This window comes from Pezoporus flaviventris, unplaced genomic scaffold, assembly GCF_033815535.1.
Source record: "Pezoporus flaviventris isolate CSIRO_AGI_PZ_B2104156 unplaced genomic scaffold, CSIRO_AGI_Pfla_v1 ptg000036l, whole genome shotgun sequence".
In the NCBI taxonomy this organism is placed as follows: Eukaryota; Metazoa; Chordata; class Aves; order Psittaciformes; family Psittacidae; genus Pezoporus; species Pezoporus flaviventris.
In genome coordinates this window covers 34,072,791-34,089,572 of record NW_026892584.1, presented here as the reverse complement: position 1 = coordinate 34,089,572, position 16,782 = coordinate 34,072,791, and the positions used below count along the sequence as shown (strand labels likewise).

The 16,782-nt window shown below is 38.3% G+C and overlaps 2 protein-coding genes across 3 annotated transcripts; one reads left to right on the top strand and one right to left on the bottom strand.

The window, feature by feature from the left end:
• Positions 1–272: 272 nt before the first annotated feature.
• CPSF2 (cleavage and polyadenylation specific factor 2) lies at positions 273–14,169 on the bottom strand. Its single transcript, XM_061463864.1, has 15 exons — positions 14,084–14,169; positions 13,333–13,519; positions 11,750–11,909; positions 11,566–11,671; positions 9,935–10,064; positions 9,475–9,590; positions 8,703–8,890; positions 8,003–8,293; positions 6,175–6,275; positions 5,647–5,847; positions 4,848–5,000; positions 4,083–4,308; positions 2,955–3,254; positions 1,858–1,992; positions 273–1,760 (listed from the first exon to the last, which is right to left on the bottom strand). Exons 2-15 carry the CDS (start codon positions 13,479–13,481, stop codon positions 1,668–1,670), a joined length of 2,349 nt encoding a protein of 782 aa, XP_061319848.1. The 5' UTR covers positions 13,482–13,519; positions 14,084–14,169; the 3' UTR covers positions 273–1,667.
• A 162-nt stretch (positions 14,170–14,331) lies between these two features.
• On the top strand, positions 14,332–16,698 carry NDUFB1 (NADH:ubiquinone oxidoreductase subunit B1). 2 transcript variants are annotated; one of them, XM_061463882.1, is made up of 3 exons: positions 14,332–14,413; positions 15,225–15,369; positions 16,360–16,698. In XM_061463882.1, the coding sequence occupies exons 2-3, from the start codon at positions 15,230–15,232 to the stop codon at positions 16,394–16,396; spliced, it is 177 nt and encodes a 58-aa protein (XP_061319866.1). In that variant the 5' UTR covers positions 14,332–14,413; positions 15,225–15,229; the 3' UTR covers positions 16,397–16,698. The 2 variants fall into 2 exon arrangements, with proteins under 2 accessions (XP_061319866.1, XP_061319865.1); XM_061463881.1 differs by lacking the exon at positions 14,332–14,413 and adding an exon at positions 14,537–14,764.
• Positions 16,699–16,782: the final 84 nt, after the last annotated feature.

The window sequence follows — 16,782 nt, the reverse complement described above, 5'->3', positions numbered from 1 at the left end:
TAACCAACAAGCACCCGGTACCATATAGATTTAGATAGCATTGCTACAAACCAGCTACAAACCCAGAGAATTTGTATGAAGTTGTGGCTGTCAATAAAATAGAAAATAAATAAAAATAACAATAATAAAAAAAGCAAAGCAGCACATTGAAGCCATTCAGTCATTCCTAGCCAAGGTTTGCTTTGTGTAACAAAATATGTTGCCACTGAGTATTCACTTTTCAAGGTTTCTAAGTTTTTAGCATATAGTTCTAGCAAGTGCTTGTTTCGTTCTTGTTTTAACACGGTCTTCAGTTTTAAGTTACTATTTTAAACAGAATAGTCTGTAGATCAGATAGAAAACTATTTCTCAGCAATAAATTGCAAAGTAAGTTATCTTTTCACTGAAAGCCCACAGGGCTATTTTTGCCACTTTTTAAAAAGTGTTTTATTTAAACATACACACAGAAAGTACGTATTACATTGCTGCTGTAGGTAAAAACAAGCAAGCAACTCTCCGCTGCCAAAGCCGGTGGTTCACATGTGGACAGGGAAAAGAAGTATTAAATAAACTCTCAAGCAGCCATTTGTTTGAGTAAGTTAATTTCTGAGAAATTAAGGTGCCCAAAACTGTGTTCATTTTCACCTAAAAAGGTCATTTCCCAGCATCAGCAGCTACAGTAAGTCCCACTGTCAACTAGAATGAAAAATGGCACAACACATGCAAGTAGAATGAAACATGGCACAAAACCATTAACACATCACATGAGTCAGATTTCAAGATAAAGGATCTTCCTGAACTTGGCTCACGGCACTGTGAACAAACACCACATTGGATGGATAAAGGCTTTAGGTTTTGGAAGGATTAAAGTCAGAACTCAAAAAGATTTTCCAGTTGGCATAATTTTGCAAAAGCTTGACATTGCAAATTCTGTACACTGGCACAGAAGTTACACTGAAGCACACAATCACTGGATTCTAAACTGCCTGACAGTATTATCCAGTCATCTTGGAGTACCTTTCCAAAGTAAATTTTTTGATATAGAGTACGAACTGCTGTTCTGGAACAAATCAGTAATAGCAGATGCAAGACCAAGATGCAGTCACATTAACACTGGGGGAAAGTTAGACAAGTCTAGCTTTAAACGGCTATTACAAAATGTACTTTAACCTTCATTTAAACGAAGAAAAACCAAGCAAAACAAATCACACTTGACTGTCCTGCTAAATCAGAGTTATTTATAAAACCCAACCAAACAAAAGAAAAACCAAACCAAAAACCCCAATTACACAAGAAACAAAAAGAACAAAAGCAAAGCAACTTACAGTTTCCCATCTAATGTTATTTTAAAATAGAAGAATAACTTTGTTCTATTTTGTATTCTTTGGCAGGGAATCTATGAAACCAAGACACATTCTGACAATCTGAACCCTTCCTAAGAAGAATAATCATAAACTCATTTACAATGTGTTATGTGGGAGACAGCAACAGTTTGAAAGTCGACAACATGGAATGTACCAACAGATTTATGAAGACAAGTAGCAATTATTTACATGTTCAGGGTAGTTAATTGTTCTTTAGGAATTAGGTTTCACCTGTATAAATTAGAAAGCTACAAAAAGTCAAAATTGAGAGAAGTCCCCACTGTCTTTAAAAGTTCAAATAAACCCATCTTTGCAGCACTTTCCTTAGACAATAGCATATTGCTCGTATAAAAGGTCTCTTATCCTATAGAAGTCCTGACAGAGACAGCCTTCCAATCCAATGCGCCCCGTTTCAGTCTGAAACAAAAGATGTTTCAGTTTATTACTTTTAAGTCTCTCATTGGTAAATAATATTCTAAATTACACTAAAGAGTTTAATACACAGAACACCTACCCTGCGAACAGCCACCAAGTTGTTGCACACAAGCACTCCTCCTACAAATTCAGCTTGAATACCTTCTCGCAAGAGAACTTGCTTGAAGTCAGACAGCCTTGGCTCATTCATAAACACAGACTGATGTCCAAGAACCTTTAAACAACACATACACAATTAATGCTTCTGCTACCAAATAACTCCCATTTTTCCCCAAGATCTCCTCATCATTGTGTTGGCAGCAGTGTGGCCAACTACAGGACAATAAATGAGAAGATAGGTTTCATTTCTGTTCACCTGCAACAAGACACTTCCAGGACAGGAAAAATTCAGAAGTCAAGTAAAAGTGAAAAAAAAAAAAGTGGAAATGTTCATTTCTCTGTTCACATATTGAAGACAAACGGAAGGCTGTCACTGAAGATCCCTCTCCAAAGCCATGTTATGCCAGGGACAGAGCTGCAGTAAGCTGTACTGTTTATCAGTACATACTTCTATGATAGTTGTCATGAATCTGAACAGACTTTAGAGTTGTCTCCTCATTTATCTAGCTCCTAGAACAGACTATACTTCAGACTGTGCAAGAGTAATTTAATAAGCAATTCTAGGATTAGAAGGCATTGTAATCATTAAATGGAAAGATAAAAAGCGTTATCTACTCACACGCAAAGTAGAGCAAAGAAATTTAGAGAAGTCTCAAATCACTACTAAAGGAGACATGAATTTCAGAAGATCTGTATCTCAAGTACATGAAGTATTTTCCACAGCGTCAATATATAGAACGTAATGAAATCCAGGAGTGACTAAACATCAACTGTTTCCAAATCTGCAAGTACTAACTACAAATATGAAACATGTTAATTAAAAATCTTTATCTTCATAAATAAATGGTACTGGATACTGGGCAGTGTTACTGGATGCAAGAGATCATCCTCACCTACAAGCATAAAATATGAACAAAGAACAGTACCAGGTTTAAAGAGAAAACCAAACATGAAAATTCAGTTTTTGTTAGGCTTTCATTTGAATAAGATCACAGCATCAACCTGTAAGCACTAGAAAAAGCCAAATGAATACAAAGCTCTTGAAAAAAGAGGCTCAAACCAGCATAATTTCTGTACCTCATGAGGTGGCAGAGGTTCCAAAGTAGGAATGATCTCGCTCTCCTCACACATCTCCTTGTCATCATCGCCAAAGAGGCTTTTCATGGCCTTCTGTTGTGCAATGACACTAGAGTCTGAAGAAGGCACATCCACTTGCATCTCTAACTCTTCATCTTCCCTCAGCTCCCCCTCTTCCAAAATAACTCCAGTATCCACTTTTGAAACCCGCATGTCCAGAACACCATCTATCCAAGCCAACTCAGCATCCTTGGCTTTACAGAACTGAAGGGAGCTGACAAGAGAATCTTTTAACCTGACCTGGTTTGCACAAAATTAGAAGTGCCATTAGTTTCATGGAAAACACAGAATTCTTATTTCAAGTTTTAAAACAAACGAAAAAACAAACAAACAAAAACAAAAAAACCCAAACAAAAATGGCAGTCTTCCTTTTACTGTCTCTCCACATAGGTTTGATTCATACTCTTTTGGGGCAGGAAAGGAAGGAAGGAACTGGTATCAGCAAGGCAAGATGTTCTATACTTCAGAATATAATTTATATAACCCTCATGTTGTTACTCAAAAGCAGTGAAGATCAGTATCTTTAAAGAACCTATGCAACTGCAAACTTGAGTTAAAAGTAAAGCAAGAGCAATCAATTCCTTTTAAAACATCAGAAACTCTTTTTGTAGCCAAGAAGTTCCTCAGTTAGCTGTAGTAAATTTAAGGAAAATTTCCATAGATACATTTAGGTTACTGAACAGCAGTTCCAAATTTCAACCCTCCAAAAAAGCAATATTTTATAGTAAGGGATGTTGTAAACATCAGATTTTAAAGTGACCAAAACACTACCTTACCCTGAGTACTCTGGTGCATTCCAGGACTTTAATCCATCAAAGCCCTACTCTGAAAGACTGTTATCCACATGAGATTGTGCATGATCCCCATAGCAGAATGAAGCTGTATCCAGGATACTACAACTACCCATTTGCAGCACACCCCAATAAAAAGACAGGATTCTGATGCCCCACTTCTATCTATTATTTTCTAATTCAGTGTCTCAAGTGCACTTCATTTGGTTAGAAAGCTTCCAACAGAAAAAGAAACTAATGCTCGTAGTTACAAAACTAACAAATTCCACTACCTTACCTGGTAAATGTGAGTTTCGCTGGTTGCATCTACAGTTTCATGTAGTTTTGGCATATAAACTTTAATATCTTTTCCACCAAAAGCTCTGCAGCATTCTGCAAGGTCCTGACTGGCCTCAGGTGGTCCATGGACAATGATCAGCTGTCTTGGTTTCATTTGGTTAATAATTTTTTTAATTGAGTCACCATCTGAGCGTCCTTCATAGTCAATATATGTAACTCTGGCTCTAATTTGAATTAAAAAGCCCAAGATCAACATTTTTTAGTTTAAAAGATTTAACCTTCAAGTGCTCCAAAATACTTCATTTAAAAATAGGAAGATATATTGAAATTATTCTACATCAGCAAAAGCTGCCAGTACAAGATATCTTATCAATCAGTATGTATGTGCATTTAACACTATAAATTCTCAAAATTCATTCACACAGTTATCCAAAACATGAGATAAGCTTATTTGAGTAAGTTCTTATTTAAAAATAGATATATGAACATTTTAGTATCTATATTAGCATACTATTTTTCCTCTTTCACTTGTCTCCATCAGAGGATCCCTAACCCTAACCCTGTACCACACCCCAGGAAAGACTAACAAAAAAATAACTTAGCCTGGGGGACAAGAGGTGGAAGCACACCAAAACCGAAATAACAAAACAAACCAAAGACCAAGCCCTTTCCCACTTTGTTAATTCCAAACTAGCCTTTTACCCAATTTGCACTGTACCCATACCACCATTCCAGCAGAACTGACAAGAACAAAGCCACTCACTTAATTTCCATTGATTCTGTTGCAGAAATACATTTGGTAGGAACATCTGATAAATCCTGGTCCATAGGCTCTTCTCCATTTGTCAAACCAGATTCTAATTTGCTTTTTTCTTCTTCTGTTGCTTGAAGTTCTGGAACTAGAAAATCCTCAGGTCTAAAGAAAGAAAGTCATTTTGCTTTTAACAGTCTCACAGTGAAACCAAAGCACTACATGATATAAAAACCAAATAATGCTGACTGTTACTACTGAGATGTTTTATAATTTTTATTGCAAACAACTGCCTTCAGTATTTCCATATTTGAGCAGAGGTCATTTGGAAAATACCATTTTCCTATCTTAAACAACCTTGACATCTTGGGAAATCCTGCAAAACTGAGATGAGATTTTCTAGCAAGTATTCCTTACACAGAAAGAACAAAAATCACTAGATTTTTCTAGAATTAACAATATTCTTTCCCATCATTACAAATTTTTCAAAATTATGTGTAAAGCAGAAAAATAGTCAAGTTAAAAAAAAAAAAAACAACGAAATTTTCTATCTCAAGATTAAAAAAAAAAACAAACCAAAAACTGGAGTGGAAACACTTCCAAAGAGGTATGAATACAGGCCAAGGATCAGAACTCTGCAGCTTCAAACTGATCATGAGCTTCCTGTGGGACTCAGTGCAAATGGTTCTAACTGTGGTTGAAAGAGCATGCAAGAGTGGTGCTAAAGAGACAAAACTGTCATTTTTATTACTTTTATTTCTGAAGTATTACGAAGCTGCTACATGTCACAGTATGCATTCCCACCACATACTTGATAATCTCGCCATATTCATCCCATTTAATTCTTTCTTCAGGGGCTGGAAACATTGGATAAGACTTCTTTGCCTGCTTGAAGAAGCTTCCTTTCCGGCTACCTTCACCTTTCATCATCAAATCATGTTTGGTCTTATGTACAGTTGGCTGATCAATATCCTCTTCAGCATCACTCTCATCGCTGGAATCGATATCTGCCCTGAAATGACATTCCAAAAAGCTGGCATTTTTTTCATTCAGGTTTAATGTTACATAAACACTCTTAACTGGAAAATAAGAGTTAACATAAACACTAACCAAGGACAAGAGCAGTTTCTGTATCTGAGAAAGAGCCCACAGTCAAAGGGCAAATGAAACAGGTCTATCATAACACCAGATTAAAGATAACTACTTCCAATTCCTCTGTGCCTTTAGACAAGGCTATCAAAACTATGTTTTTCATTTATCCCTGTGACCAGTGGAATGTTCACACAGAAATCTCAGCTCTGACCCTAACAGCAAGTACAAGAACAGCCAGTATACTTACTCTTTAGACTGTTCTAACTTCTTAGCTGCTTCTTTCTTTAGTTTCTCCTTTTCTAGGTATTCTTCAAGTTCTTTTCCTTCCAACTTGACACGTTTTCTCAACTGAATAGGATTAAAATTAATATTATTGTGAGCAGCTGACATTACTTTAATACTCTTCCTACACACTGCTGACAAGAACATTCATATTTAAGTACCAAGGGCAAGTATAACTTGTATGTTACATACAACACAAGATTATGCAAATGTGTGACACCTTGGCATGGCAAAATCATGACAATGTTACCTATCAGTAGATTCTACTTTAACAGAAAAGCATTTCAAAAAGTATTAAAATAAATACAAACTTTTTTAAAATTTACAATATATTTTAAAACATCTTCAGGAAATCTCTCTTCAACAAGGGAATGCAAATACTCCCAGATGAGCAGTGTTTACTTTTTGTGTCACTAACAACATAGAATCATAGGTTGGAAAGGACCTCAAATATCATCTAGTTCCAAACCCCTGCCATGGGCAGGGATACCTTCCACTAGACCTGGTTGCTCAAAGACCCATCCAACCTGGCCTTGAACACTTCCAGGGATGGGGCAGCCACAACTTCTCTGGGCAACCTGTGCCAGGGCTTCAGAGTAAAGAAGCTGTTCCTAATATCTAATCTAAATCTACCCTCATCAAACCAGAAGAACCTGGCGAAGTCATACTAGCAGGCAAAATAATAGTAAATTTTATTTCTTGCTTTCTGAAAATAAAATTCAAATACAGGCCACTTTGAATAATGCTGAATCCTAGTAATAGTCTAATACTGTAATTCAATGCTTCCAATTCAATCTAAAGCTAAACCAAATTGCATCATGAGGACTGAAATTATCATGGTGATCACAAGAGACTCACATTAAGTGTTTACACCAACAGAAGTAGACATAGGTATAAAATTACTGAAAATAATAATTTTAAAGCAAGAATAACAATTAAGTGTACCCTAATTCCTGACTTATCTTTCCAGTTCAGGGGGGATATATTATAATTGGACTTGATTCTTCCCTCATCCAAAACCAGAGTAGGAGCTGGAATATAAAAAAGGTCAGACACATTTTTCACCCCCATTATAATATTTTTTCTTTCCCCCTGGAGAAGTAATAAGCCAAAAATTCTGCTGGATTAAGACATCCCCCATTAAAGTCAATGCTGCTAGCATGATCTAAAGCCAGTTGAGGATCTGACCTCTATTTTAAACAAGTGGCCAGATCCTACCAGGGTAGGGGAGCTGGTATACGTGCAACTTCGTGGTACAACAGCAACCATAGAAGGGCTACAGGTTGCAAATCTGACTATAAAACTGAATCTTATTCTGGAGAGGGCAGCCAGGGAGCTGCAGGCTGGCAGCTACATGGGATGCACAAGCCGGTGTGGGTTTACGGCTGGACTCAGTCTTGGAGGTCTTTTCCAACCTAACTGATCTACGATTTTCTGCCAAGAATAACCCATCGTATATTGTGATCTGTATGTCAATTGCAAGCAGAATTTCATCTATTATAACAAAACCAGAGTGTTTTCTAAAGATAAATATTTAAAAGCAATTTCATACTCATCTCTGTGAAGTATCAGTTTTGCCACACAGCAAAAAGCATTTTGCTGTTTTTCATATAAGACCTATTTTTATCCAAGTCTATCCACAATCAGTTAAGCATACAACATACTGATTTCAGATTTCCCTCTGCCACTAGAATTGTTTTCAGTAGGTCAAAAAGGAAACTAAGCTCAGCTTTACCCAAATTCCCTCAGATGGCCCACAGTAAAAATCACTGGGATATACAGACGCCACTTACCTCAATATCAATAACTTTCTCAGAAGGATTATCAATCAGGAATCGTGCTAATGTTCCAGGTGTAGTCCGGTAAGTTAAAATTATAGAGTTTTTGGAGTCCTGGCACCACTGAATGAAAAGATCTCTAGAAAACCCACACTCTAAGTCAGGCTGACTGGCAAGAACAACTTTTGGACTCGGCACTCGAGCCAGATCAGACAGACTATGACATAAGGAGAGATGGCGGAACTGAAAAGGATTGTTTCTCTTGTCTTCAAAGCACCTCATCAACTTGTCACTCATCCATTCAACCTAAAATAGGTATTAAGAGAAAGTTATTTATAAGAATACAAGTCCTTCAATAAGGTACAAACCTGATAAGAAGTGCAGGATGCAATATGCACTTGAATACGCCTCTCAGTAAGTGTAGAAATAATGCTGAGCATAAACAACACAGAAGCAAGTACTTTAAGTCCTCTTCTTAAAGTTATAAACTGTGCTAATTAGTATTGTGATAAAACCAAAAATGAGTATCAAGAAACATGCTCATAGCCATGACTGTACTCTGTTACTTGATTGAAAGATCTGAGACACAAACATGCACTATAAAAACAGGACAACATCCAGTATTTATTCATTCTTTACTGTTAAAAAAATAAAATGTTTTTGCATACATGTTCCATTACCCTCATCATAAATGCATTTTAAAAACAGAACAAACCTGTGATTTAGAAAATTCCACTACATTGTAGCTGACGTTATTCAGAAGTGCTAGGGAGTAGACTCCTAATCCTGCATCCTTCGTTCTCCAGATCTGATCAAGGAGCTGAGCAAGCTCCAGAACTCTGCCTGCTGTATCCACCGCTATTAACACATTTCCATCACCTCGCAATGTCTCCAAAACATTAGCTAAGTTGAATTAAAAACAAAACAAAAGCCTACTTACACTTTAAACCAAAATTAGAATGTTTGTAGCTTGTTTTTGTTATATCCATCAGCAATCATAATCAAAGCATAAAGAATACATTTAAATTAATATTCAAAAGAGATCCAAAGCCACATTTCTACCAAGATTAAAGGGAACTGGAGTTTTCTTGGTAGCTCTAAAGATCTCATTGTCTTGATGCTTTATTTTTCACTAAAAATAAAAAAAAAAAAGGCAAGCAAAAATAGCAAAAATAATAGCACCCCCCAAAACCAAACCAAAAAAAAAAACCCAAACAAACAAAACCAAGAGTAAAACAATGTTTAAAATAAGAATGTGCCGAAAAAGGAGATACTGGGTGAAATATACTGTTTTCAACCATGCTTTGTTGTTTTCAGAAAAATATTTAACCCAAAGGATCAGTACAATCAGAAAAGAGCAATTCAGAATTTTTTACATTTTAATAAAGGTTATTAGTTGGATGCTGAGGAATTTCTCATATAAAAACAACTGACAGTAGCTAACAAAACACATTACTGCTTTTTTCAAACCCAAACAGAATACATACTCAGTAGCTGTTCATCCCTTTGCTTCCTCCTGGGTTGTACGTAAGTAGCATTAAATGAATCTGTAATAAGCAATGAAGGCCTGCTCAGCATTTCCAAGGAACATCCATTCAGATGACTGTGGAAAAAAAAAAAAAAAGCAAAATCTCACTTTATTGCATTTCTATTTTATAAGGAAAAAATAAAAAAAAGAGGCAGCTAGCTTCCAGATACCTGCATGTACAGAAAACAAACCCCTCAGGAGCTGAATGTTTCCTGCTGCAATCTTACAAATAAATAATATTCAGTGGAATACAGAAACACAGAGTTAATGCTTATCTCAAACCGATTAATCTGAAAAGAAGTGAAATTAGTGCTCTCATTGCAGCTGGAAAGGCACTGCTACTTCCATACCTGCTTATTACACACCAAATGATGTATACCTAACACAACTTTTAATACATATTGCTATGTTATACTTACATCTCTCTCTTGTGGTTGAAATCAACTGCATAAACAATTTCTTCCTCTCCATCCTTGACAATCTTCCAGATTGTGCCTCCTATCATGTGTCCAGCTGGCAGCGGCGTGATTGACAAACCATGTCCTTTGCCTACAGAAGTTTTCAATATCTTAGATACATGTATTAACATCCATTATTCTGAATAAATGAGTAACTCTGAACAACGGCAGGCCAAAATTATTACTGGCAGAAGAAAGTCAAACGAAGTATGAAAAAAAACACTAACATCTGTCCTTCCCATCTAGCCAGTAACCTCAAAATTTTTTGCAGTATACTTCTATTCAGCCTCCAGAAAAAGAAACTAAAGTGAAGATCACTTCTTTCCCGCACTGATACTGAGAGGCACTCTGGTGCAAAACAGACCCGTCTCTAGGGCAACACAAGATGCTTACTGCATCACTGGCTGCCTGAGTACTTACAAATCCACATACATATTACACAAACTGGGCAGTTTTGCAGAATGACAAATACGCAAATCAAACAAACCGGGAAAAGCATTCAAGTGCTTCAGTCAGGGATAATCTATCTTTTCAATACCTGATGCCTTTCTTAATGCATTGCTACTCCTTGATGTGGCCGCTAACCTGCATTGTTGCTAGAATAAAATGAGACTACTTGTGACCATTACTCACTGACTTCACTGCATGCCACCAACTTGAACAGAAATGCACAGCTTTAATAATTAAAACATACATCATCTTCTTATATGCATCCACCAAATCTTTCAAATCACTTACGTTAAATATGAAAGAGTTTTTAAGAAACACCCTAGAAAAAGTTGTTCACTAAAATTACTTTTAAGATGTAAAAGTTGGCAGCATAAACATAGCCTTGCTACACATACCTTGAAAAAGCATCAGCAGCCTTTCAAGGATGACATCCCATTTCTGTTTTCCAAATTACAGGGCAAGTATTTTGGCAAGCAGCATTCAGGAACTAGGAGATATTGCACCTGAGACTAGCTGCTGGTGGTTAGCTTGTAGGTGTCTGTTCAAGAACAGGATTTCCGATTCATTCTGATCTTTGGCTTAAAGAGTGAGTGAGAAGCTGCTGATCCTCTGGATGCCACAGTTCCCAGCAATAAGCTAGACTGAATATCATAAAGAGCCAGTGAAGACCTCCTAAGCCATCCACATGGTGTAACTTAACATCTGCAAACTATTAATTCTCTAGGAAGCCTTCCTATGTGTTTCTAGTTATTGAAGAGTTCCGAGTTATCTACCACTAGGCATGAGTATATGCTTTTGAGAGACAATAGCAGGAAAAGTTACAAAAACATACAAACAAAAACGTGTCTAAATATGCTTTGGCATGACCTTCTCCTCATTAAGTGGAAATTCTACCCATTTTCACATACAATTACTGAGGCAAATGTTCAGCTGATATAGACTGATACAGGGCTACCAGTATCAGTCCTGCAAAATCCATTACATGTCAAAGCTTGCTCCCTTTTTAAATTAAAGGTGTGTGTATATATATATATATATATATATATACACACACACACACATATACACACACATACATAAACTCTTAGTGAAAGACAACAGTCATTAAAAGTCATTTAGTGAAACTTGGGTGACATCTTTACCTTTCAAGTTGACAATCTGAGAAAACTTCAGCTGTTGTATCTTATCAAAGGCTGCATCTACATCATCCAATGTAAAGAGTGTGAAATCTTCAGTATTATGGCGGGACTAAAACAAATAAGGAAAATTCAAGAACCTGAGCACTCTACCATACAGATGTGTACAAAAGTAGTAACTTAAACATACCTGGTAGAGATCATACATGAACATCTGTCCCATTTTATATACAGGAATAGTTGCATAAATGGCACAATTCAACCCCATTTTTCCAACTGCATATGGAAGCGCACCAAGGTGTAGAGGGTCAGGATGAGAAAGAAGAACAGCATCAACTTGGTGTACATGTCTACAAAAAGAGGACAACAGAAGTTGGTGAAAAGAGTTCTTTATGGTGTTATATACTCCCTACTATGGCTATTTTGAGAATACATACACATCCTGAAGGCCAAACAAAAAAACTTAAATCCTTCCAAGTTCAGAATGAAGTTTTTAAAATCATCATTTAAAAGTTACAGATCTTTCCAAATGTTCAAGTACTAGAACTGCAAGTGAATACTGAAAACATGATTTCAAGGTCTGGAAGACATACATTTCACATAAAATTCTTGATTAGAAAGACCTTAATATATGCTTGGACACCAGAAAGTGCATTAACTGAGGGGTCAAAAATATTACCAGTGCAGACATGCTACAAATTGTTTATACACTTAAAACCCAAAACAGACTACAACTTTTCTTCTGATGAGAAAAACCCACAGGACCAAAGACACAACAATACTTAAATGGATAAGGATAAAATCAAAACATATGTCTTTAAAAACACAGAAGTCAAAAACATAATTTAGGAAAAAGGACACATGAATTTTTGGGGGAGTATTCATTTAAAAATATTTTTTCCTTGAAAAGTGTGGCACAAAATAAAAATCAGACTAGAAGTTTACTACCTAGCATAACTGAAAAACTTAAAGGCACAAAACACATGCAACAAGTGAAAATACAAGTATGGCTGAAAGCTTTTTGTTCCTTCACATTGTAACTGGGGCACACACATTCTTCTCCATGGCTTTTACTAAAAAAGGGATTTTATCTAATTGTTCACAGATAAGAATAGAAAAAATGTACAAATTATCCTAAGGACGCAATAATTCTTAGTAAGACTTCAAAGACTACAAGTGTGTTAATGCTAGAAAATATATGACTTAGTTTCTTTCAGGAATTGCCATGGTTCATGTAATCAATGCTTGCATTAAAGCTCCTTGCTGTAAAAAAGTATTAAAGCCTAGACAGGTATATTTCTTTGCAAGGCTGGGATAATTTATAGAAGCTGTTTTACTGACAGTTCATTCAACTTCTTTGAAACAAAGAGTTGAACCACTTTGTATTGAACCTATGTATTTTAAGGAGTCTTTCATTTAAAACTTAGTGAACCATTCTAAACTAGTTTAGAGCCAAGGTCAGTACCCCATAAACTCTGTTCTGTGCCATGTTTAGGGAAAAAAAAACACCTCAAAACCCCACAAACATACAAGCCAAACACAGACCAGTCTGAGAATTACAGTTAATAGATGTAACTTAAGACTCTAAGAAAAAAAATAAAAACAAGTATGTTTCTACTGCAAATATTTCAGCAGCATAATTCCCTTCATATAAACCATAACTCTAACAAAGAACAAATCCAAAACAACTTTGGATTTTACATCATCACACACATACCATTGCGTGGTATTTCAGAGACCTATCAAAAAGAGTGCATTAACTGAACTACTTACTTTTTCAGAGAATCAATAATATCCATAGAAAAGTTTTCATCCCAGCCACAGTCCAAAAGAAAACGAAATTCATCTACTTGCAACAGATAGCAAAGGGCAGATTCCTCTTGCACCCCTGAAAGCGTAGTCAACTTGATAATCGATGTCATTTTCCTCTCCCAAGTACTTAATCGCCAACAGAACTAATCTGAATGGAGGAAGAAAATGTTACATTGCCTAAGCCAAAGCAAAGGTCTATTTATACCTAACTTCATTCATTTCTGCGAACACTTAGGATAACACCTACTGGACATTAATTAAGCCTCAGATATTAACCTGATCCTTGTAGGTGTTTGGCTATTACAAAGAGGATATTTTTACTATTGTAATAAAAAGAATCACTCGGAACAGCGCAGCTAGCAGCAGCACCTCCCCGCCGAGGGCCGGATACGGCGCACCCAAGGCTGTGTCCCCTCAAGCCCAGCAACTGCCGCAGGGGGTGTGAGCCCGAGCTGGAATCCAGCATGGGGCGTGCCCGGGGCTCCACACGGCGGCTCCAGCGTCCCGCCGCCGAGACAGAGGCCTAACCCTGACGAAGTGAGCCTCGCCTGCCGGGCCCAACATTAAGGGAGCAAGCCCTGCGCCCACTCCACTCCCCGGAAGAAGAGAAAAAGGACAAGGGTGAGCTCGGCGAGGACAAAGCCGAGCGCTTCACGCCTCAGCCCCGGGCAGAGACCGGCTCCCCGCAGCGGGGAAGCAGAGCCCTCCTTACCGGGCCCCGGGCCCGGCTGCAGTGTGGCCCGCAGCGCTGCCCGCCGAGCAGCCACTCCGGCCACCGCCACCCGCCCCGGGGCCTCCCTCAGGCCCACCGGCGCACCCAGCCGCCGCTTCCGCCCCGCGCAACAGCCTCCGCCACCTTGCGGAAGGCGTGAAGAAGGAGGAAAGGTGGAAGGGCAACGGAAGGCACCACCGCGAGGCTTCCCGGGAGGGGTGAGTTCTCCTCCCCCTCTCCCTGCGCAGCCGGTGGGCTCTCCCGGCCTGCTCGCGCCGCCCGTTGCCCTTGGGGTGGCAGCTGCACGGGTTCTGGCGGCAGCAGCGAACGGTAACGGTGGGGCCCGCAGGGGGGTGGGAGCCGCTGATGGGCAGTTTCCGTGGTCCCGGTGTCAGCCTCGCCCTGTGCCCTGTCTCCCTGTCCGTTCGGCCGGAACACAGGACGGGGGGGCCGGGCCGGAGCGACCTTCAGCCCCGTGGTGTTATGGCGTCTTGTCCCTGCGGGCACGGGCGTGCGGGGGACGGTGGGGTACCCAGGCAGGCTAGGAGCACCGGAGCTGGGAGATTGGCAGGGCCCTCTCCTGGGTCACTACCGTGAGCGCCGGCCGCAGCCGCCATAGCGACCGCCTGCGGTTTGGGATGTGCGAGCAACGGCGTCGGTTCTGTCCGTTCTCTGTAACTAGTATGTGGCTTTGAGCTCGCAGCTGTGACAAGAAGACGCTAATCTTAGCTTTGCTTAGGTTGTAAAAGCTGGCTGGGTTTTAGAAATGCCCTTTCTTCCTTACTTGTCAATTACCCACTGAACGTACAGATTAACTTCAGCCTTGTTACAGGTAATAAAGTTGTCTACAGGAGTTTAGGTAGTAAATGCATTTGTTAGAGTTACTTTAATGGGTAAGTTACTTTAGAACATCTAAATAGAACTATTTCACCAGGGATATCTTAAAAGACGTTTTGTGTTTCTCATTTTAGGTTAAAGCTCTCTTCTCCAGGGCTCTAAGTTAGGTTGCTTTCTAAGAAAACTATAAGGATTTGAGAACAGTATGTGTCTCATAGTAAGTGAGATTAAAGATGCCAGGTATGCAACACTTTCCATGTACAGATTTATCAGTAACCCTCCTCTGTTATTCTTTTCTCTCTAGCAACCATGGTGAATTTCACCCAAGCTCTGCGTGATCACTGGGTTCACATCCTTGTTCCCTTAGGATTTGTGGTTGGATGCTATTTGGACAGACTGAATGATGAAAAACTGTCTACCTTCAGAAACAAGAGCTTATTATATAGAAGGTCTGCTGTATGTTATTTGCAAAATGCTTCTCTGCGCTTCTTGAGAGTATTAAGTATGAGAAAAAACCCATCAGTGTCAAAATGCTAAAGGGAAGAAAGCCCTAAAAATTTCAGCAAGCATTCATGAACAGTTTAAATTACTAATGCCCCTGAAAATTGGGGCTTTAGGAGCCATTTTAGTAATGAAAGAAAGGATCACTAGGTACTTACGTAAATCTGTCATTTGAAAATAATAACCGAGATTTTGAAAATTAACACATTTATGTTATCAGCTGCTGTATCTTCACTGAAGGATGTGACTATAGACACTGATGAGTTTGGGCTTGCTGACCCACCTCTGGGAAGAATTTAGATAATTTAATGCATTGCCTCAGCTCTATCACTTGTAATTCTGTTTTAGATGGTAGCATTAACAAAACAACATGAACTAAAAGAATGTTATTATCAATTTGCAGGTGGATTTTTATTTTTTTGTTAACTCTGATCTTGCCTAAATTAGGTAGACCAGAGTCATAAAGAAAGTTATAAACTTACTTTCGTAGTTAGTTGAGGAAGTAAGTTTATCACATTATCCACCCCATGGCACTTTTCTTACTGCAGTTACTGGTGAAATGAGGTTGGTGTTTCAGCTTCCGGCAAAAGTCCCCTCTTTCACACCCTAGTTCTCTTCCCAGTAAAGCAGTGAATTTTTGTATTTAAAAGATTTTTTTCCTTTTGGATCCCATTATGTAGAAAGTCTGTTAACATCTTAGAATTCAGCAGCATCAAGCTTCCATTTAAAAGAATGGGAGTTAAGAGGACTCAATCCTTTGAAGCTTTGGAAAGAAAAGAGGAAGTGTATCAGTGTTGAACAATTTTTAACTGACAGCAGTTGCGAGGAAAAAAATTCATACATCACTCTCAAAACTGTAGAATAAGTACATCTATTAGTAAATGTTCTACAAAAATTATCCTAATTTTAGTCTCTTTCCTTTTTTTCTTTCCACACAGAGAGTTGAAGCCTGGTGAAGAAACTACATGGAAATAAAGGCTGCAGATGAAATGGAAAATATTTTTTTTTTCGATTCATCATCTTATCTTACTCGATGAAAGCATAGGGTTATGGTTTTTACCTTGGGAGAATATGTAAAGCTGCGAAAGACAACTACAGTTCATCTGTGCTAGCTTAATTTTAAAGGTGACCTTTTGGAAAATGATTAAATTACATGACTAGTATGTGTCCAGGGGTTCTCTTAGTCCGTAAGTGTTGAGAAACATTTATCCTCAGAAGTCATGTTCTGGAGGGGAAAGGAAGAATTACGTAATAAAGAAAAAACTATGCAAAAATCATTCATGTTGCAGTGTGGTTGTAGAATTTATGTATTTATAGCTCATTTGTGAACTCGCCTTCAGAGAAACACCAGAAACCCAGGA